This window comes from Pongo abelii, chromosome 1 (assembly GCF_028885655.2).
Source record: "Pongo abelii isolate AG06213 chromosome 1, NHGRI_mPonAbe1-v2.0_pri, whole genome shotgun sequence".
Lineage (NCBI taxonomy): Eukaryota > Metazoa > Chordata > Mammalia > Primates > Hominidae > Pongo > Pongo abelii.
This window is the reverse complement of record NC_071985.2, coordinates 12,404,853-12,428,202: the sequence shown is the minus strand read 5'-3', so window position 1 is coordinate 12,428,202 and position 23,350 is coordinate 12,404,853. Positions and strand designations below refer to the sequence as shown.

Below are 23,350 nucleotides of genomic sequence, written 5' to 3'. Positions count from 1 at the left end.
CTGAGAGCTTCAGGCTTTACATGATTTTTCACAGCCACTGAGCTTTGTAATATATAGAACACAATCTTTAGAGCTTCAGTCCTAGCTGTGCAATAATACCAACATAATAAGAGTAGCTAATATTTATCAGATGTTTACTATACATCAAACACCAATGTCTCATTTCATGACTTGTGTGACTTAAGAGGTCCAGTTCTTAACACATGGTCTCATTTCAGTATCACAGTTCTGATGATGAAGGCAGGGCTGATGTTTCCTCATCTTGCTGAAGCATGGAGAGGACTTGTCTAAAATCCCATAGCTACTAAGGGGAGCTGGAGCTAAAACCCAGATTTCTTGGGTTTTCACACCCTGCTACTATTAGCTTAAGCCTATCAAATTCTGAGTGCTTATTGGCTGATAGGATAGTCATGTCATGGAGTGCCTAAATTAACACTACATGTGAATTTACTGTGTCGACTATAGCTTGAAATGGCGCCCACTGCCTGATGCCTACCAGTCTTTCTATTATACATGCTTCTTTAAGCCCTGCCTTTTCTCCACATTTCCCAAGAAGTGATTTTCTTTGGTTCTTGAAGTACTTTTGTTCAGATCATTGGAACTTAACTTCGTTCCTTTATCAGGAAGTGTTTTATCTCACTTGCAAGTTCAATAAACACAATTAGCCAGTGAGGTGGCTTTGGAAAGGAATAGTACACCCTGAAAGAAACATAGTGCCCAGAAACTAGATATTGGATATTCCAAATTTTTCTTTTAGGTTACTAGAGCCACCTTCCTGAAGCCCACTTGGAGAAAGTCACTCAAAATAGTTCTGTGGTCACCATTTAGCCCCAGTTCCTATATTGTATACTTGAGACTCTGGACAGTGAGACAAGGCAGGGTTATAAGTTTGCACCCAATACCAGCTTACAAATATTCTTACGTTACTGGTTTGGGTTTTAAATTATCTTTGCCTCTTCTTTCTCATCTTCCCTCACTTTTTTGTCATTTCAATTAAAGAAATATTTGCCAAGTACTGACCTTGGTATTGCTAGGCATGAGTTCCAAGGAGCTCAAATAGCCTAGAACCAGCCCCATTTGACTTGAGCTTTTCTCGCCTCTTAGCACAGAAGGAATGGGTTGGTGTCATTATGGTTTGTTTTGAGTAAGGTGTATTCACTCTGATATGCTATAGGGAGTTGTTGAAGGTGTTTGAGCAGGGGAAGTAGCTGGTTTAAAAGTGTTCTATAGGGAGATTAATCTGGTAGTGGTGCACAGGATGGATTGGAACACAGGGCGACTGGGTATGGTGGTGATCTCTTACCTTTGTGAGACACTTGATAGTTTACAAGGCACTTCCATAGATGTATGATCTCATTTGCATGGATGCAAACTAGAGCTCAGAGAGGATTGGTGATAGCTGGCCTGTGTAGTAAGGGCTTGAAGAAAGGGGTTGTCACAGGGCGAGGAAGGTGGGACCATTGTGCATGGCATTTTAGAGGCCAAATCTATAAGGCCTGGGATCTAAGTAGATGTTGGTTATCAGGGAGAATAAAGAGTCAGATAATACTGAGATTTTATGGTTTGTCTTCTGGGAAGGGTGTTGCCATTTACAGAAATCAGGAGATGAGACAGAGAACGTATGCAAGTTCGGTTTTGAATATTAGATTGAGGGGCAGGTGGGTAGTTGAGGTAGCGATATCCAGTGGACAGTTTAAAAGCTGGGTCTAAGATTGGGGCCAGGTGTTTTTGATATTTAGAAGGTCGTTGGTGACTTTAGAAAGTAATTTCAGGAGAGTGGTGGAGGAGGAAGCCACATCAGAAAGATAAGAAATCGGTGGTTGCAGAGGTGGAACTGCGGGAGTGGGAAGGGCTAGATGAGGGATCAGTGGGAGGTGTTGGTCATCATGCACTTTTCCTTAGGGGCAGAAAGAAGGAAAATAGAGTGAGCCAGACTGCAAGAGGATTTTGAGGTGGAGAGGGTGTGAATTTGTGGAGCCTCCAACAGAAGACTTCTTTGTACGGGATTAGGTGACATCACTTGTGGAGTGAGGAGGAAAAGGATTTGGTGCTAAAAAAAAAAAAAGCAGAAATTGGGACAGCAGATGTTGGAAGTATTGAGGGAGGTCAAGAAAAGGTGAACCAAAGAAGAGGCTGAACGTTACAAATTTTCAGTGACTCCAGTCAGCATAGTTTTGCGGCTTTCCAGTAGGTCATAGAAACCAGAAAGCAGGATTAGAAGGAGTAAGCATTGGGCCCTTTTCTGGACTGGGAATTAGAAGTCAAGGAGCATGGGGAGAGTTAAGAAGTTCAAGGGTGTGAGCCAGTTATTATTTCATAGTTGGGCAGAGGTGAGTAAAACTCTGTTTTCAGGCAATTATTAGTTCTGGCAATAGGTGAGGGAGAAGGTCAAAGCTAATATTTTAAAGAGTAGTTTGGAATTATTGATGGTTTTCAATTATCTCTGCTAAATCATTTTATTTAGGGAGTATCTGCACAGAATTAACAAGGAAAGAGAGCAAAGTCTTGTATCACTGGCCCATTATTGCCTGTTTTCGTCATCTGTAAAACAGGAGTAGTATAGCCTGCCTTCACCTTTGTTTCGTGCTTCACCAGGGATTTTGTGCCATGTGCAATCTTGTATTAGGCATTGTCACGACTTAATGACCTTTTTGGGCAGCATTTTCCTATATAGAGTTATGAGTGCATCTTTTATAAACTCCACTTACTCCTTATTGGAGATTATTATAAATTTCTCTAAAGCTCCTCCCTCACACATCTTTTTCACCTTTCGTTCTTTCAAGTCAAATTTTCACTTTCTTTAAAGCAGGTCTGAAGAAAACCCTGCGGGATGAGATCGATGCCATTCTGCGGAAGAGGATTATGGTGCTGGATGGAGGGATGGGGACCATGATCCAGCGGGAGAAGCTAAACGAAGAACACTTCCGAGGTCAGGAATTTAAAGATCATGCCAGGCCACTGAAAGGCAACAATGACATTTTAAGTATAACTCAGCCCGATGTCATTTACCAAATCCATAAGGTAAAGTATTCTCAGGTTCCCATATGTATTCATTCTGTTATTCTGCAAGCTGTTTCATGTATCAGGGCAGACTGCTATGCCGAGTTCTCTGGAGAATAAAGAATAAAGAGGCAATTTATTCAGAAAGCAGGTTTTGGACATCAGATAAAAGTTATGTACTGTGTTGAGCACTCAGGATAAGGGAATGAGGTAGGTAGGTTTTCTGCCCTTGAGGCATGTAAACTCTAGTGAAAAACTATGAGATTCTGGACAAATAAGGATTTTCACACTAGTGAGTGTGAGAAAACTATCTTATTTAAGTTACTGCAACAGCCCTGATGAAGAAATGCTTAAAGGTGGTATCTTAGCTTTGGCTGCTATTTTACCTGTTACCATAGACTGGGTTATGCAAGCATACATTTATTTCTCACAGTTCTGGAAGCTGGAAGTCCACAGTCAAAGTGCCAGCAGATCCTGTGTCTGGTGAGGGCCCTCTTGTTTATAGATAGCTGTCTTTGTATCTACATGACGGAGAGCAGAGAGAGAACAAAAACTCCCATATTTGTTCTTATAAGGGCACTGCTGTGGTCTCAATGTTTGTGTCCCCGTGAGATTCATATGTAAAATCCTAATGCCCAGTGTGATGGTATTAGGAGGTGCCCTTATAAAAGAGGCTCAAGGGCGCTTATTCACCCCTTCCGCCATGTGAAGATACAGTGAGAAGATGCTGTCTATGAACTAGAAAGCTGATGTTCACCCATTATAAAATTCTAAGATACAATGATCGTTCATGTATTTTGTATTTTAGTCTAGTTCTCTATACTTGGAGTTTAAAAAATTAAATTGGGATTACATTGCTTTGTACTGTCTTATGATTTGCATTTTTTACTTATATACCATGAGTATTAAATATTCTGAAACATGGTTTTAATAACTTCATAATCTATTCTAGGTATATATCATCATTTATTTAACTAATCTCTTTATTCCTAGGCATTAAGTTTATTTTCAATTTTTCTTGTTCTTTTAAAAAAAATTAAATAAGTTCTTATAAAACAAATCTCGTAGATAATACATTACCATTTGACCATACTCTAAATTGCTATTTTTTCCCCAGAGATAACCACTGATATTAGTTGGTGTGTGTCATCCCAGATTCTTTTGTTAGGCATTTTCATATATGTGTATGTGTGTATACGTGAGTGAATATATTTATGTAGAAAACTCGTAGTACTATGTGTATTTTTTTTAATTTAATGGTGTCATGCTTTACGTATCCTTCTTTTTTTTTTTTTACTTAACAATACTTTGCAGAATCTTTCCATGTCAGTATTTGTAGATATACACAGTTTTTTTTAGCTGTCACGTGGCATGTAATAAAGTGGATATATTTTCGTTTATTTAGCTATTTCCCTATTGGTAGCTATTTAGGATATTTGTTATTGTTACTATAAATGTGCATATCTTGGTTTTTATCTCCCAGTGCTTCTGCAACCATTGTCCATCGACTTAAGAGGGGTTGGGTTTATTCAGTATTGGAAAATCAAGGGGGTCAAGGGATTCCAGGTTGCTTGTCAGATTGAGGTTGAGACGATCCAAGGAGTGGAGCCAGGGAGACGAGTTTCGAAGAGAGCACAAAGGAGCATCAGGATCTTCAAGGTTTCAGTAAGCATGTGATGCTTGTTCAGAGAGACTAGGAGATGTAGACTGAAAAATTGGTCAGATGTTGAGATCTCTGAGATGGTATACTTCTCGGTGGGCATCAGGTTCTGCCAAAGCAGGAAGAAGGGAACAGAACTACCGTTTGTTGAGTGCCCATTGTGTGCCAGACATTTGATGCATTATCTTTTTGTTGTTGTTTTTTTGAGACAAGGTCTCACTCTGTCACCCAGGCTGGAGTGCAGTGGTGTCACCGTGGCTCACTCTAGCCCACTGTGGCTCACTTGAACCTCTGGGCCCAAGCAGTCCTCCTGCCTCAGCCTTCCGAGTAGCTGGGACCACGGGCATGTGCCACCATGCCTGGCTAATTTTTTGTATTGTTTTGGTTAGAGACAGGGTCTTTCTGTGTTGCACAGACTGGTCTTGAACTCCTGGCCTCAAGCAGTCCTCTCACCTTGGCTTCCCAAAGTGCTGTGATTACAGGCGTGAGCCACCATGCCTGGCTGATGTGTTACCTTATATTAGCATATAGCTGCCTTGTGAAGTAGGGTTATAATATTTTTGAATGAGGAGGCTGAGACTCAGTTTAAGGGACTTGATTAAGTTCTTACAACCTTAGCATGTTAACATTGTCTGAATTCAAGTTTCGTGTTTATTTATTCATACCACATGCCTTTCTGTGAAATCCTTACACCTTTTTGCGTCTCTACCTTCTAATGCAGTGCCTTACTCTTAGTAAATGGTCAAAAGGTAACTGCTGATAATGGTGGTAATGAAAGGGCGTGTTTATTCTGGGGGCACAAGAAACTCTAAAGCTCATAATTGACATTATAATCTCTTGTTGCAGGAATACTTGCTGGCTGGGGCAGATATCATTGAAACAAATACTTTTAGCAGCACTAGTATTGCTCAAGCTGACTATGGCCTTGAACACTTGGTAAGAATTCCATTGTTACATGTGTCTAAGATGCTTACGAGCGTTTGCTGCATTGGTAGCTGCAGAGTCAAGCTGATGCCTAGTTATCTGTTGTTTATGATGAGACAGGGAAAATGGTGTGAATCCTTCCTGCTTGTGAATACAGTGGCCCATTCATTTTCCAACCGGCTTCTTTTATGGGCAAGTAATAATCAAGTATAAATGATGCTTATTATGCATAACTGCTGATAAAGGCATAATCATTGGCCGTATGCACACAGTATTGTGAGGCCTTTTTAAGTATTAGATGGCAGCCTTGGTTTCTTTGTTTTTTAAAAATTGTGATTAAATACACATAAAATTTATCATAATTATTTTGAAGTGTACACTTGAGTGGCATTAAGTACATTCGCAGTGTTGTGCTATCATCACCACTGTCCATTTCCAGAACTTTCTCATTTTCCGAAACTGAAACTCTGCGCCCATTAAGCAATACCTTCCCATTCTACCCCCAGCGCCAGCCCCAGCATGCTCTATTCTACTTCCTGTCTCTCTCAATCTGACTGCTCTAGACACCTTAGATATGTGGAATCGTATAGTATTTGGCCTTTTGTGACTAGTTTGTTTCACTTAATGTAATGTCCTCAAGGTTCATCCATGTTGTAGTATGTGTCAGAATTTCCTTCCTTTTTAATGTTGAATAATATACCATTGTGTGTATATACCATGTTTTGCTTATTCATCTGTTGATCATTTGGATTGCTTCTACCTTTCGGCTATTGTGAATATGCAATGTTGCTATATACATGTGTATACAAACATCTATTCAAGTCCCCACATTCAATTTTTTGTATATATGCACGGAAGTCGAATTGTTAGATAATATGGTAATTCTCTGTGTAATTTTTTGAGGAACTGCCATACTGCTTTTCAGAGTGGCTGTACCTTTTTTTTTGAGGCAGGGTCTTGCTCTGTCACCCAGGCTGGAGTGCAGTGGAGTGATCTCGGCTCACTGCAACCTCCGCCTCCTGGGTTCAAGTGTTTCTCCTGCTTTAGCCCTCCAAGTAGCTGGGACTACAGGCTTGCTCTACCATGCCCTGCTAATTTTTGTATTTTTTGTAGAGACAGGGTTTTGCTATGTTGCCCAGGCTGGTCTCCAGTTCCTGAGCTTAGGTAGTCTGCCCACCTCGGCCTCCCAAAGTGCTGGGATTACAGGCGTGAGCCACCGCGCCTGGCCGGCTGTACCATTTTACATTCCCACTAACAGTGAACGAGAGTGTCAGTATTTCCACATCCTCACCACCATTTATTTTCCATTTTTTTAAATAGTAGTCATCCTCATGATACTATTGGCAGATTTGATTTCCTTTTAATCAACATGGTGCTTCCATATTTAAATTTTATAAAACCTTAATGATAGAAATATATGGTAGATGCTAATGTCCCCATTTTTGTTTGGGATATTTCCAGACACATTACTCTGTTTTCATGTAAGCAGTGTTTTCCAGTTACTTTTGTGTTATTTTAGAGCAGAAGTTGGCCAACGGTTTTTAATAAAGGACCAGATAGTACATATTTCGGCTTTGTTAGCTACAGACAGTCTTTTGCAACTACTCAACTCCATCATGTAGTGTGGAAGCAGCTATAGACATTATATAAATAAATGGACTTACTTTATCCCAGTAAAACTATTTACAAAAACAGGCAGTGGACCCAACTTGCCCTATGAGCCACAGTTTGCCAATACCCATTTAGGATATTCTGGTTGTTAAATTCCTGGATGTGGTTATTCAAGACACATAGGATCTTAGGAATTCAAAGGAACTTGAAAATCACAAGTCTAGTTTCTCCTGCCTTGGTCTGTGGAAGAGCTTCTGGAGGGCCGTGAACCTCTTTAAATCATAGGCAACACTGTGTGTGTATGTGCATATTTGCTTTTTATTTCCTGGTGAGAGGGTTCGTAGTCCTTTATCAAATTCTCAGGTGGTTAATAATATGCCAGAAGTTCAGAATTACTGATTCCAACTGTTGTACATGAATCAAGGCCTGGAAAAGTTGCTGTGGGAACTGCCTGCTCAGGCAATGACAGACTAGTGCTTGAACCTGCATGTTTTGCCTCTTAAGCCTATGCTCTTTCCATTGCTTAATTTTTTTCTTAATTCTCAGAATATTTAACTACATAAGTTATTCTCTGACATGCTAGATGTCTAGGGATTGCCCTTTTTACTGGCTAGCTCATGGTTTGGGAGGAGAACCTAAAAGCAGTGCCCAAGGACTCTTATCTTTCCTTGCTGCCTTTCAAGTCTGGAGCTGATATGCCTGCTTGGCTAAGATTTCACTCAGACCTCAGATTAATTCACTCTACATTTTGTTACTGAAGAAAACTGGGTATTAGATGGTCATGAATCCATTATTTATTGTGTGGAGGAAAAGAAGGACAAGCTAACGCTTGTGGTCGATACATTAGGCCTACCGGATGAACATGTGCTCTGCAGGAGTGGCCAGAAAAGCTGCCGAGGACGTAACTCTCCAGACAGGTAGGGAATGTTCTTCTCTTTTTTTGCACACGTGGTTCCTTTGATATTGTCAGCTATAATGTGCTGTCCTTATTGCAGTTTTTCCTTATGTGGCCTTTGGCTTATGAGCAACACTGCAGACACTGTATTTTATATGTTTGCAGATTACTTCTCTGCAGTTTCATAATCAAGCACTCAACATCTTTGAATTGATGCCAACCCTGTGGTCCTTGGGCTCAGAATTTGCTCTTTCACCCTGGGTTAGCCTGACTTTGTAGCTAGGCCCCTGACTTCCTTGTGTATTTAGAGCTGAAATAATTTATGTCTCTTTGGAAGCACATCATCATGTCATTAAAAGTAACAGCTGGCTGTTTTGATGATCTTGGCTATTATTAGGATATTTGATCTCATTTTTTTTAAGCCACCCTCATTCCCATGATTGGCTGATATAGGTAGAGATATTGCCTTTAAAGCATTTTCCCTTTATACTGTTGACATCCTTGAAGGCTCTGTGAAGCACACAAAAAAGTGTGGCATTAGATTCAGTCTTGCTGGGACTTGAAAAGTGGCTCCTGAAATAACTAGCCTTCTGGCTGGATGCCATCAGAACACTTGGGCACCAGCTGGTAGGAGGCTTTGAGGGAGGGAAAGGAATATAAGAAATATATGGAGCCCCTTAAGATTTGGAAACGTGAAGTTATTGCCAACAAGAAAGCAGAATTGCTGTGAAGTTATACTCAGCATACTAATGAAGACCAAAGCAGTTTACAGGAACTCTGTTTCTAAGAGATAATGTTTAAATTCATGGAAATGCATAGACTATTACTCCAACAGAGTCACAGGTCAGAGGACACTGAACCAGCTAAAGCAGGGAGAGATAAGGACATTTTTCTTATACCCACGTCATTGGTTAGCTTTGGGGATGCAAAAGAATATTTGGGCCTGTAACCTGTTCAAAAGCTGGTTTATCAATTAGCTGATAGTCCTCTCCAGTTAAATTACAAAGCATAGCCCAGGTTATTGAGTGGCTAAAGTCATCAAAGGTAATGAGCAGTACGACCCTGGCTTCTTTGGGAATGAACACAACTTGCCACACTGTTTTTAGAAGCACCTGGACTTCAGGCCGGAGGAAAAGTTATTAAAGAAAGATTTGCTCTGCTTCATACTTCAATTTCAGGCTTTATAATTGTTAATCCTGATTTAGTATTTCCTCCTAGTGAAGGGCCTGCAGTATGGTACTAGAGAGCATTTCAAGTTAAATGCTACTGTAAGGTGATTTTGCAGAACTTACATTAAGTTCAAAACCTTCAGGGCTTCATAAAAATAGGAAGAGAGGGAATTTGTCCAAACACAGCTGTGGTGATAGAAAAGGATGTACTTACTGAAATGTTTTAGTTAGTTGTGTGAAAATTGAGAGTTTTGGGGACTGGTTTCGTGATAATATGTGCATATCTTCTATATGGCATAATTTCCTTAGTGGGATCTGGGGCAGCCCCATGATCAAATATATGTAAGCAGAATCTATGGATCATCTAAGTTGGATAAAGACTATAAATAGTCTCTTGTTGGTTTAGGAGAGGTCAAGTTTTATTGTCAAACTGAGAAAAAAGTTTGGGCTTTTAGAGCTTTTTGGATTTCAGAGTTGTGGACAAAAGATTATAGACCTGTGTTCCAGAAAAAAATCTTATTGGCTATTCATTCACAACAAAAAATGTTCAGCCACTTAGAGATTTCACACTTGTTTTTCTTTTCCCAAAGGAATTAAGAGGTTTGTGGCAGGGGCTCTGGGTCCGACTAATAAGACACTCTCTGTGTCCCCATCTGTGGAAAGACCGGATTATAGGAACATCAGTGAGTATTTACCATATGTAATCATTGATCTTGGGCAAGTACTGTGTGCTTCAGTAAGCTATAAATCTATAAAATGGAACCAATAACAGGATCTACCTTAGAGTTACTATGATTTAATCCATGTAAAAGGTGTACAGCAGTGCCTGGAATATAGTAGACATCTAAATAGAAAGTTAGCTATGATGATTATTATTATTTGAACTTGCTTTCAAATACATATGGTGGTGTGTTAATGCTGTTTTGTCAGCTGTGGAAATGAAACCAACTAAAATAAAGCTGTAAACTCAGAAGTTGAACAAATTTGGATACTAGGTTTGTGGTCTATTATAAAATAGCACACAATATCCTCATTTATCAGAAGGCAGTCCAAACTATCTAGACATCTGTATTAGTCCATTTTCACACTGCTGATAAAGACATACAGGACTGGACAATTTACAGAAGAAAGAGAGGTTTAATGGACTTACAGTTCCATGTGGCTGGGAAGCCTCACAATCATGGCAGAAGGCAAGGAGGAGCAAGTCGCGTCTTACACAGATGGCAGCAGGCAAAGAGAAAGCTTGTACAGGGAAACTCCCCCTCATATAACCATCAGATCTCGTGAGACTTATTCACTCTTACAAGAACAGCACAGGAAAGACCTGCCCCCATGATTCGATTACCTCCCACCAGGTCCCTCTCACAACACATGGGAATTCAAGACGAGATTTGGGTGGGGACACAGCCAAACCATATCAACATGTTAGCATTATACATGTTATAAACTACCATATATAAACATACTTATATTGAGATCTGACAAAACATCCAAGTATCTAGGTCAATTTCTAAGCATCAAGACTATAGAAAACAAAAAGCATTAAAATATCAGAGCTGAGTAGTCATGATACCATGTCTGGTAGTGCAGTGGGTGGAGATGATGAGATCAAGCAAGTATAGTTTTTGATTTATGGAACTTTGTGTGTTGTGATACCACACTTTTTCACCAGGAGTTGTTCATACCAGGCTTATGTGTTGTTGATACTCTCTTTGGTCTAGACCTGCCAGTGGGGAGCTAACTTCTCCTTGCTCTTGGGCTGTACAAGGTGAAGTACAGTAAGTCTTCACTTAACGTCATTGGCAGGTTCTTGAAAACTGCATCTTTAAGCAAAATGATGCATAGCAGGCCCTCAAATAATGTCATTTCCTTCAACAGAATTTCATTATAATGTTGATTAGAAAGAAAATACTGGTTTTGTTACATATTGTCTCAGTCAAAGTTGCAATTTCTGAGAACCTGTCAACGATGTTACAAGAGGACTTTGTTGTATAGGCTTCTCTATTGGATATCTGAGCGTTTTTTTCTTTTTTGGTTGGGAGATAAAATGGGGAGAGAGATGATCTCTCATGTGGAAATAGATAACCCAAGACATTTCTTTTCTTTTTTTTTTTTTTTGAGACAGTGTCTCACTTTGTCGCCTAGGCTGGAGTGCAGTGGCGCGATCTTGGCTTACTGCAGCCTCCACCTCCTGGATTCAAGCGATTATCCTGCCTCACTCTCCCCAGTAGCTGGGGCTGCAGGCGTGTGCCATCACGCCTGGCTAATTTTTATATTTTTAAAGTAGAGTTGGGGTTTCACCGTGTTGACCAGGCTGGTCTTGAACTCCTGACCTCAAGTGATCTGCTCGCCCCAGGCCCCCACAGTGCTGGCGTGAGCCACTGCACTGGGCCAACCCAAGACATTTCTAACAAAAATTTTACCTAGGAGTGATTGAACACTTTTTGTTTGAGACTGAAATTGCCCACCAGACAGGTTTCTTCTCTGACAGAGTTGGTGTAAGAGCAGAGACAAAATCTGTGGGCTTGCAGCCCTTTATCACAGAGAGTGACTTCTACTCAACCTGTGACCTCTCCACATCAGTGTGGCATGTTTCTCACAGCCATCTCTTAACCGGTTGATTGAAATGAGCTATGGAAAGAATGATGTGTTCAGAGATGTTGAATAGGGGTACATGTTCAAGAAATTCATACACCTTCCGTCTCACTCCTCAGCTCATACATGGGAAGTGGAAGTTGTGTGGCAGGTGTTAAGGAACAGCTGCCTTCGGCTTACTTGTTTACCTTCTGTCCCTGCCACCTTTCTTTATTTGGTTTCTTACAAAAGATCTTGTTCTTAAACTATGCATTGTAAACCAGCAATAGTTCACAGGTGCCACACCTACACTCGAGATACCCTAGGGCCATTCAGAAGATATTGATGACTGATGTGCTGGGTGTGATTTATTTTTTGCAGCATTTGATGAGCTTGTTGAAGCATACCAAGAGCAGGCCAAAGGACTTCTGGATGGTGGGGTTGATATCTTACTCATTGAAACTATTTTTGATACTGCCAATGCCAAGGTGAGTTAAGGGAGAAAAAACAGACAGGGCTGGGGTGAGGGCTGTGGGTGAGTCCCCTAATGTAGGGAGAATTTAATATTAGCCATTATCAAAGTTAAATAAATTACCCGTATTGGCTCTATTTTATTCTTGAGTATTTTTAACTGAGGCCAGTACAATAAGAAAAACTTAAACCTGCTTTTGAAGCTTTTAAAATAACTTTTTTCTAATTATGAAAATAAATATTTTCATATATAGCTAGTATAAATGCATATATCCCGAAGTAATAAATACATGCTGCTGGTTCTAAATTCGAAAGATACATAAATATACAGAGTGAAAAGTGAGTATCCTTCCTTTCCTAGTCTCTAGTTATCCAGCTCCTTTTCCAGAGACAACTACTATTACCAGTTTGGGGGTCCTGACAGATGCGATACAGATATAAGCATGTGTGTATGTGTGTGTTTGTGTTCCGTACCTACATGCAAAGGCACATAAGTATATGGAGAGAGAAGCAAATATCCTTATACATATGTTTTTACACAGTGTATCTGTAGGATACATTTCTACAAGTAAAATTGCTGAATCAAAAGGTATGTGCATTGTTAATTTTTATCTTTAGTGTCAAATTACCCTCGTTTGAGACTGGACTCATTTATATTGCCTTCAGCAAGCAATGTACAATAGTGCTGGTTTCACGACACCCTCACTAGCACTGTGTATTATTAAACTATTTGACCTTTTCCAGTTTGACAGGTGGTACCTCACTGTAGTTTTAATTTGTATTTTTCTTACTACTAATGTAATTGAGCATCTTTCTTCAGTTTTAGAGCCATTTATATTTCATTTTCTATGATTTATGTCTTCTGTCCTTTTTTTCTATTGGACTTTGGCTTTTTAAAATTGAGTTCTTTACAGAGGAAATCAGGCCCCTCTCAGTAATGAGTAGCAGCTCCTGTGCTCCAGTTTGTTTGACATTTGACTTTCTTTATGGTGGTGATGTTGTGGTATTGTATATATGGTGGTAGTGTTGTGGTATTGTTAGTTTGTTTGTGCGTTTTAATGGTGTAGGAGGATTTTTCCTAAATGTTGTATGGTTGAATTTACAGATTCTATTTTTTTTGTTGTGGAGGGGAGACTATACTTACAGAGCCACTCCTCAGTTGAAGAGAAGAAAAAAATGGAAAAATGGCCTTTTCCTCCCTAGTACTTTACAGTTTCATTAAATGTTTAATTGTTGTGGGAATCAGACCACAAGTCCAGAATTTTTTAACTTTTCAAAAAAATCATTTTCTAAAATACTTGCAAGCAGGAAGAACATAGAGAGCCACTACCAGCCAGAAGCTAGATGACCACCCTACCTCTTTCTTAACATATCACTTTCATTGGGTTCTTTTTTATGTATCTTTTTAGAAATTGTTTTGTGAATCTGCAGTAAACAAATTATAATTTGAAAAGGAATTCAGATATACATTTTGAAAATGAGAGCAGTAACAAACAAGATAAGGACTGTATCTGAAATGAGATTCATACATACATTTGAAAAGAGTCACAGTATTGTTCAGATGAGAAATAAAAGGGATTAACATGAGGGTTAAGCATTAAGGATAGGTTTTGTTGAGTTTCTGAGTTTTCAAATGTGTGGCATACATTCTGATTATATGGAACTAATGTCCCTCACGGTGCATCTGGTATTTATTTTGGAGTGAGAAATAGGATCGAGAGCTAACTTTTTTCCTTTAAAGTTTAGTTTTCCTACCACCATCTATTAAACATTCTGTTATTTCACAGTGATAGGAATGATGTGGACCATTATCCTTAATCATCCAAAATTCTGGAGTGCATTTGGATCTAGTGTTTTCTAGTAATCTGTCTGCTGATATGACACTACTGTACCATTTACCATAACATTAGAATATGTCTGAGTAATTGGTAGGCTTAGATTTTTTCTTTCGTTGAGTCCCACCCCCTTTTCCAGAACTTCCATGGCTATTCTTATATGTTTGTTTTCCATAAGATCTTTAGGATCAGTTTGTCTGGTTCTAAAGAGGAAATTCTGATATTATTGATTTGGTAACTTTCCATGAAAAAAACCTACCGTCACAGGAAAGATACACATTAATTCCAGGTTGCATTCTGATTTCAGAGAATTAATTGTGAAAACATGCATGTATTAGAATCAAGGAATATAATGATAAAAAGAGAAGATCCGTTATCTGGAACTTAAAATGTGGACTGAACAGCACAGAATAACATAGGATTTGTACCTTTACTACCTAATCTAAGCTCATGCTGTTTTTCGCAATGATGGATACTGTTGGTTCATATACCTACCATGTGTATGAAAGGATGTGAAAGGCAGGGACATTCTTATTTATTTATTTTTGAGACAGAGTCTTGTTCTGTCATCTGGACTGGAGTGCAGTGGCATAATCACAGCTCAACTGCAACCTTAAACTTCTAGGCTCAGGCAGTCGTCCTGTCTCAGCCTCCTGAGTGTTATTTATTTATTTTTAATTTTTATTGAGGAAAGGAAGAAAGAATACCCCTTGAGCTCCTCCTCAGAGGAAATACTAGTTCCTAGGTGAACTTTCAGTCAGCTTTTGTTTTGTTTTAATATGCACAGTATTACACTTGAGAAAGGGGTGCTGGGGTTGTGCCTTATAAGGAGGACACTTCTTCCCAGAGAGCTTGATGTATATCTTATCTGAAGAGATCTTAGAAAAGGGTGCATTCTTATCAGGAAGTTAGACTAATCTTGGACACAGTCTCAGAAATAAAGACGTTCTTTCTTTTTTCCCTGACAGGCAGCCTTGTTTGCACTCCAAAACCTTTTTGAGGAGAAATATGCTCCCCGGCCTATCTTTGTAAGTTCTAAAGTGTTTGCACAATACATTCTGTCTTTTATTAATAATTTTCCTTTTGAGCATGTTTTTCTGCCCCCCTTGCATAGTAGAACTATTAATAGTATCTTTTAGAACTCACCTACTTTAACTTCCATTGTTCACTTCCCTCCCACCGCTTCTGGGCCAATAACAGTCTTATAACTGGAGAGGCAAGGAAAATGAATCTAGAAGTAGCTGATGGAAGGCAAGCTGTTCAAAAGAAGCCCACTGTATTGTTCCTTGAAGCCAAAGGCTTCAAGGCTCAGTCTCATTAGGGCCCAAGGAGGGATGGACTTGCATGCTGATGGCCACATACCCAACACCTGAGACACCAGAGTGCCAATTTACTAATTCAGTAGGCAGACCTCTCTGCGAGTCCTGAAATTGCTTGGTGAGGAGCAAATTGAATCAAAACAAAGGTGTTAGATAAATCCAGTGTTTAACAGCAGGAGACCAGGATAGCTTGACGTTATCTCTGGGAAAGCTGCCTCTAATGGGACTGGATGTGTGAATTCCATAGTTGTTTTGGTCATTGCTTTTGCCTCAGTGACTTTGCGTTGTCTTGTTTCTGTGGCTTCCTGCCTCTTCCCCTAGTCTCTTGGCATATGTCTGTTCTGACTGTTATAGAAAGTGCTCCCTTTGAATTTGAGTTCCACATTTCTTTTCCTTGTAAAAGAGCAAAGGAACTCAGCGTTTCATTTTATTTTGTCTTTCTATCTATATTCTTAACTTGAGTCTGTATTGTTGACTTTGTTTACTTTGTCAATTCAGATTTCAGGGACGATTGTTGATAAAAGTGGGCGGACTCTTTCTGGACAGACAGGAGAAGGATTTGTCATCAGCGTGTCTCATGGAGAACCACTCTGGTGAGTGATCCATCTTTCTGTAACTTCTTTTCTTTTTTGGGGAATCTTTTCTGATGGCTGTGGAATGTGACCTGGGAGGGGATTGCTTCCACGTATTTTCACTGTACCACTTCTGCTATACTGACTTTCCTTTAAGTACTTTCAGACTTTTCACTAAAGGATTCAGAAGATCGCTGCCTAAATGGGTCAATTTGAGGGACTGGGAGAGTTCTCATACTTCCAAATGGTTGCCTGTTTGTCTGTAGGCATGCACCTTGTAGTTTGCAGTGCTTTGCGAATTTTAGGGCAGTGCCACTCCCTATTTATGAGGCAACCAGAAGCAATCTGTCATGGAATAAGGTGGGAATTCTAAAGCTCAGGTTTTTATCTGTAAAGTGAACATAGCAGTTAGCATGGTGGTGTGTGCCTGTAGTCTTAGCTACTTGGGAGGTGGAAGCAGGAGAGGATCTCTTAAGGCCAGGTGTTGGAGGCTCTGGTATACTATGATAGCTTGTTAATAACCACTGTATTTCAGCTTGGCCAACATAGCAGGACTCTGTCTCTAAAGAATTAAATTAACATGACTTTTACAATCTATTTAAAAATATCTCCATATTTATGTTTTATTTTTCATATCCAAATGTTTTAAATTGTGTACTTTGAGTGACATGGAAGAGTATCTGAGTATATATACTGTTTGTTGCCTGGACTTTTTTTTACTTCTGGGCTTTTTTCTTCTATTCCTCCTGCCTGGAAGCTATGCTGGTCCCCTTCCCCCTTTCCCTCCTTTCCCTCCTCCATACCTCTTCACTCTGCTGACTTCTTAGCCTTTAAGACTCATCTCAAGCATCTTCCCTCCAGAGAACATTCCCTCTCTCACTAGCCCAGGTCGATATTCTTCGTTTACTTTTATTTTAGCCTTTGCCATAAAAAGTAAGAATAATAGATATTTGTTGAGAGTTTGCTGTGTGCCAGGCTCTGTTCTAAGTGCTTTATGTGATTTCTTTAATTCTGGCAATAACACCTTGAGGGTGGGTACTGGTATTAATGTCCCCATTTTAACAAGAAGGGTACTGAGACTCAGAGGTTGTTAACTCACCCAAGGTGAAGTAAATAGAGGATCTGGGGACAGGAACATGCTTTTAACCACTGTGTTAGATCACATTTTATCAATTATGTTCTTTTTTTTCACACTTAAATGTTTATAATTACAGAGTGCATCTTACAGTTGACTTAATGTCATATTGTGATTTCTTAAAAGGTGCTATTAAAGTGCATTAATAGACATTTGACATTTGATTGGGCCTGACAACTAAGAAAATCATTGTCTTGAACTGGGTTGTGATGACCTCCTTCACAGCTCATGAGTTTTTCCTGAGCAGTCTCTTCATCTTTATTTCTCTAGTGTTTAGTGGAATTCTTGGCACAGAGTAGGGATGTAACAAACGTTTAACCAAAAAATTGAGGGTAGGAAATGTAGAGGTCTCTGAAGACAAACTTTATCTAGTTTTTTTAAATTTTTGTGCCTATCCGTGAGTATTTGGAGCATTCCTCCCTTCGCTGTCTCTTTTCCCGCCCCTTTGCTAAGTCTGAATTTGTTATGTGGTTAAGTAAATGACACTGTAATGGATATGTGTTACTCATGATGTATTTGTCAAAACCCACAGAATATACAAAACCAAGAATGAACCTTGATGTGAACTATAGACTTTAGTTATTAATCATGTATTGCTGTTGATTCACATTCTAATAGGTGTAACACACCAATGCAAGATCTTAATAATAATGATATAGTCTTTCCTAGCGATTAGGTAAAACCTCTGTGTTGTCCTGGGTGTCACTGGAGTCTTCAGTTTGCCGACAGTTCTCAAGGGCCCCTTAGAGGACATTCTTCCTGCCACTGCCTCACCTCCAGGAGCCCCGAGATGAGGTTTTATCGAGGTCTGAATAATTTATGTTTTTATTTCTTAAGCAAACATTCAGTTAATTCTGACTTTTGATCCACTCAGTGGTTAATTAAAAATTTTTAAAAATAATCCTTTCTATGACTTCAACTACAGTCCATTCACAGAGAGAATGTATTTGCTATTTCATTATGAATCTTACAGACTGTAGGGGCAGATAGAAGGCAGCAAATAATATGTGAAAAGGATACATATTCTTACATATATGTAGGAAACTTTTGCTTACTGACTTGTGATTATCACAAACTATAGAACAGTGGGATAGAGCTTTTATATTACTGGTAATTCATCAAATATTTATTGAAATACTACTATGTGCCCTGGAATACAGTCCAATGTGGAATAGTCCACACTAGGAGAAATGCATAAGTAAATTAAAATATGAAATACACAGTGCTATACAGAACTATGAATAAAAATCTGGCAATACATAGGAGTAATGGAATTCTTGTGGGATTTAGAGACAGCTTGTAAAGAAGGTGACATTTGAGCTAGGTTTTGAAAACAGGAGACACAGTTTTCTTTTCTTTTTTTCTTTTGAGATGGAGTCTGAAAATTCTCTTAATAGCTTGCATTTATGTGGTACACCTATTACAATATGAACCAATATCAATACATTATTATTAACTAAAGTCTGTAGCTTACCTTAGGGTTCATTCTTGGTTTTGTATATTCTGTGGGTTTTGACAAATATATCATGAGTAACATATATCCATTACAGTGTCATACAGAGTAGTTTCATTGCCCCAAAAATCCCTTGTGCTCCACTTATTTATTCTTTCTCCTGGCCCGCTGGCAACAAATCCTCTCACTGTCTCTATAGTTTTGCTGTTTCCAGAATGGAATATAGTTGAGACCACATAGTATGTAGCCTTTTCACATTGGCTTCTTTCACTTAGTGATCTTCATTTAAGGTTCTTCATGTCTTTGTAGGCTTGATAGCTTATTTCTTTTTAACACTAAATAATATTCAGTTGCGAAGATGTACTACGGGTTTTTTTCCATTGATGTATTGAAGACCATCTTGGTTGCTTCGAAATTGTAGCAATTACGAATAAATCTCCCATGGCCTTTCCATGCTACTCACAGAGGGGTCCATCCGGCGTTGTTCTGGATTCCCATGTAACTTAAAGGGAAACTTTCACAATGTCCAGAGCCCCTGATGTCCTGCAAATGAAAGAGGAGGATGTCCTTAAGTTCCTTGCAGCAGGAACCCATTTAGGTGGCACCAATCTTGACTTCCAAATGAAGCAGTACATCTATAAAACGAAAAATGATGGGATCTACATCATAAATCTGAAGAGGACCTGAGAGAAGCTACAGCTGGCGGCTCGTGCCATTGTTGCCATTAAAAACCCTGCTGATGTTAGTGTCATATCCTCCAGGAATACTGGCCAGAGGGCCATGCTGAAGTTTGCTGCTGCCACTGGAGCCACTCCAGTTGCTGGCCGCTTCACTTCTGGAACCTTCACTAACCAGATCTAGGCAGCCTTCTGGGAGCCACGGCTTCTTGTGGTTACTGACTCGAGGGCTGACCAGCAGCCTCTCATGGAGGCATCTTTATGTTAACCTGCCTCCCATTGCTCTGTGTAACACAGATTCTCCTCTGCGCTATGTGGACATTGCCATTGCATGCAACAAGGGAGCTCACTTGGTGGGTTTGATGTGGTGGATGCTGGCCTGGGAAGTTCTGCACATGCGTGGCACCATTTCCTGTGGACACTTGCAGGAGGTCATGCCTGATCTCTGCTTGTACAGATATCCTGAAGAGATTGAAAAAGAAGAGCAGGCTGCTACTGAAAAGGCTGTGACCAAGGAGGAGTTTCAGGGTGAATGGACTGCTCCAGCTCCCGAGTTCACTGCTACTCAGCCTGAGGTTGCAGATTGGTCTGAGGCATGCAGGTGCCCTCTGTGCCTATTCAGCAGTTCCCAACTGAAGACTGGAGCACTCAGCCTGCCACGGAAGACTGGTCTGCAGCTCCCACCGCTCAGGCCACTGAATAAGTAGCAGCAACCACTGAATGGTCTTAAGCTGTTCTTACCTGGGCTGTTAAGCAACATGGAAATAAGGCTGATGGAAAATAAGCATCAGTTTCTTAAAAAAAAAACAAAAAACAAAACAAAAAAAAAAACAAAAACAAGCTCCCATAAACATTCATGGCAGGTTTTTGTGTAGACATAAGTTTTCAATTCATTTGGGTAAATAACAAGGAGGGGATTGCTGGATCTTATGGTAAGACTGTGTATCTTGTGAGAAACTGCCAAACTATCCTCCAAAGCTGCTGTTCCATTTTGCATTCCTACCAGCAGTGAAGGAGAGTTCCTGTTGTTCTGCATCCTTCCCAGCATTTATTTGGTGGTGTCAGTTTCAGATTTTAGCCATCCTAATAGGTGTATAGTGGTATCTTGTTTTATTCACAATTCCTTAAAAACATATGATAATTTTGAGCATCTTTTCATATGCTTACTTGCTATCTGTATATCTTCTTTGGTGAGGGGTCTGGTCAGCCCTTTAGACAGTTTTTAAAATTGCATTTGTTGTTGAATTTTAAGAATTCTTTGTATGTTTTGGATACAAGTCTGTCATATTCTACTTTCTATTGCTATAATAGAATACCTGAGATGGTAATTTATAAAGAAAAGAGATTTATTTAGCTCACAATTCTGGAGGCTGGGAACTTTAAGATTGAGTGGCCACATCTGGCAAGGGCCTTGTGCTGCTTCGTGGCATGGCAGAAAAGTGAAAGGGCATGTTAGCATGTGTGAAAGAGAGGGGACAAGAAGAGACTGGCTTGCTTCATAACAACCCGTTCTTGAAAGAACTAATTTATTCCCTTGAGAACTAATTCAGTCTCCAGGGAACTAACCCAGTCTTTGGAGAAAGACAGTAATCTATCTTAATGATCTGATCATCTGTAAAGGCCCCACCTTCTAACGCTGTTTCATTGGCATTTAAATTTCAACATGAATTTTGGCATGGACAAACCACATCCAAACTATAGCAAATCCTTTATCAGATAATGTGTTTTGCAAATAGTTTCTCCCAGCCTGTGGTTTGTCTTCTCATGTTCTTAATACTCTCTTTTGATGAACAGTTTTAAATCTTAGTGAAGTTCTAGTTACCAGTTTTTTTTTTTTCATGGACCCTGCCTTTGGTGTTTTACCTAAAAACTCATTGCCAAACCCACGATCATCTAAATTTTTTCTGTGTTATTTACAAAATTTTAATCGTTTTGCAATTTATATATAGGTCTTTGTTCCATTTTGAGTTAGTTTTTGTGAAAGATGTAATATCTGTATCTAAATTAACTTTTTCAAATGCAGATGCCCAGTTGTTCCAGCACCATTTGTTGGAAAGAATATCCGTTCTCCATTGGATTGCCTGTGTTTCTGTCAAAGATTAGTTGAATGTATTTGTGTGGTTCTATTTCTGGACTCTATTCTGTTCCATTAATCTATTTGTCTCTTCTTTCACCAATTCCACATCGTCTTGATTGCTTTAGCTTTTTAGTAAGTCTTGGAGTTGGGTAGGTCAGTCCTTCAACTTTTGTTTTTTCTCTCATTATTGTGTTGGCTATTCTGGGTCTTTTGTCTTGCCATATAAACTTTAGAATCAGTTTGTTGATATTCACAAAATAACTGCTGGGATTTTCATTGGGATTCTGTTGAATATAGATCAAGTGTGAGAATCGATATCTTAACAATATTGTCTTCCTCTTCATAAACTTGAAATATGTTTTCATTTATTTAGATCCACTTTGATGTCTTAAATCGGAATTTTATAGTTTTTTTTTCATATAGATCCAAATATTTCATTTGTTTTGGTGCTAGTGTAAATGGTTTTGTGGGGTTTTTTTTTTTTTTTGAGGCAGGGTCTTGCTGTGTCATTCAGGCTGGAGTGCTATGGTACGATCATGGCTCACTGCAGCCTCAACCTCCTAGGCTTAATTGATCCTTCTGCCTCAGCCTCCTAAGTAGCTGGGACTACAGGTGTGCGCCATCTTGCCTGGTTAATTTTTTTGTTTTTTGCAGAGGTGGGGTTTTGCTATGTTGCCCAGGCTGGTCTCAAACTCCTGGGCTCAGGTGATCCACCTGCCTTGGCTTCCCGAAATGCTGAGATTACAGGCATGAGCCACTGTGCCTGGTCTGTGTTTTTAATTTCAAATTTTGATTGCCCATATCTGGTATATAAGTCAACAATTGAGTTTTGTGTAGTTACCTTGTATTTTGAAACCTTGGTATAATTGCTTGTTAGTTCAAGGAGTTTTTAGTGATTCTTTGGGATTTTCTACATAAACAATCATGTCATTTGTGAACAAAGACAGTTTTATTTCTTCCTTTCCAATCCGTATGTGTACCTTTTACTTTCTATCTTTTCTTATTGCATAGGGACTTCAAATACAATATTGAATAAGAGATGAGAGTGGATATCCTTGCCTTGTTCCTCATCTTAGCAGGGAAGCATCTAGTTTCACATGATTAAGCATGATATTAGCTGGAAGTTTTTTGTAAATACTCTTTATCAAGTCAAAGAAATTTCCCCCTATTCCTAGTTTGCTGAATTTTTTTAATGAATGAGTACTGGATGTTTGTTAAATAAACTTAATTTTGGAATCATTCCAGATTTACAGAAAAGTTGCAAAGATAGTGCAGAGAATTTCTGTATATTCTTCTAGTTTTCATGTTAACATAATGCATGACTACGGTACTTTTGTAAAAACTAAGAGTATATTACTATAGGTTGAGTATCCCTTATCTGAAATGCTTGGGACCAGAAGTGTTTTTGGATTGCAGAGTTTTTCGAATTCTGGAATATTTGCACTATACTTATAGTTTAGCATCCTTAATTTGAAATCTGATATGGTCCAATGAACATTTCTTTTGTGGGTCATGTCAGTTCTCAAAAAGTTTCATATTTTGAAGTATTTTGGATTTCCAGTTTTCAGATTAGGGATATTTAACCTATATTAACTAAACTCCAGACTTTATTCAGATTTCAAGGGTTTTCCACTGATAATCTGTTTTCTATTCAAGGATCCAGTCTAGGATGCCACATTGCACTTAGGAATCACAGTAAAAGGAAAAAAGTAAAATGTGAAAACGTTAGAGATCACATAGTCTAGTAGCTTCATAGTTGGTTCATAAACTCTGGAAGACCTCAGACCCACCACCCACTGACAACCTTGTAGGATAGCCGGGACTCTGCCTGTGGGGTAGGGCATAAATCCTGGTCTGGTCTCCTGGACTTTAAGAGTGGCTTCTTTCCACCATTCTATGTTCCTTCTGCCTCCAAGATATTTCCTTTTCCCTTCTTTTAAATTTTGCTTTCAGGTCAGATCTTTTTTTTTTTTTTTTT

General features: G+C 39.2%; 1 protein-coding gene across 3 annotated transcripts in view; it reads left to right on the top strand.

Moving 5' to 3' along the window:
- The window catches only part of MTR (5-methyltetrahydrofolate-homocysteine methyltransferase), a 106,948-nt gene that overhangs the window by 5,326 nt on the left and 78,272 nt on the right, over positions 1-23,350 (top strand). For 2 of the 3 annotated variants that reach the window (XM_024232989.3, XM_054527936.2), the window contains exons 2-8: positions 2,810-3,021; positions 5,507-5,596; positions 8,043-8,112; positions 9,850-9,942; positions 12,215-12,321; positions 15,108-15,167; positions 15,957-16,051. In XM_024232989.3, the coding sequence (XP_024088757.1) occupies positions 2,810-3,021; positions 5,507-5,596; positions 8,043-8,112; positions 9,850-9,942; positions 12,215-12,321; positions 15,108-15,167; positions 15,957-16,051 (727 nt within the window). 3 annotated transcript variants of the gene reach the window in all.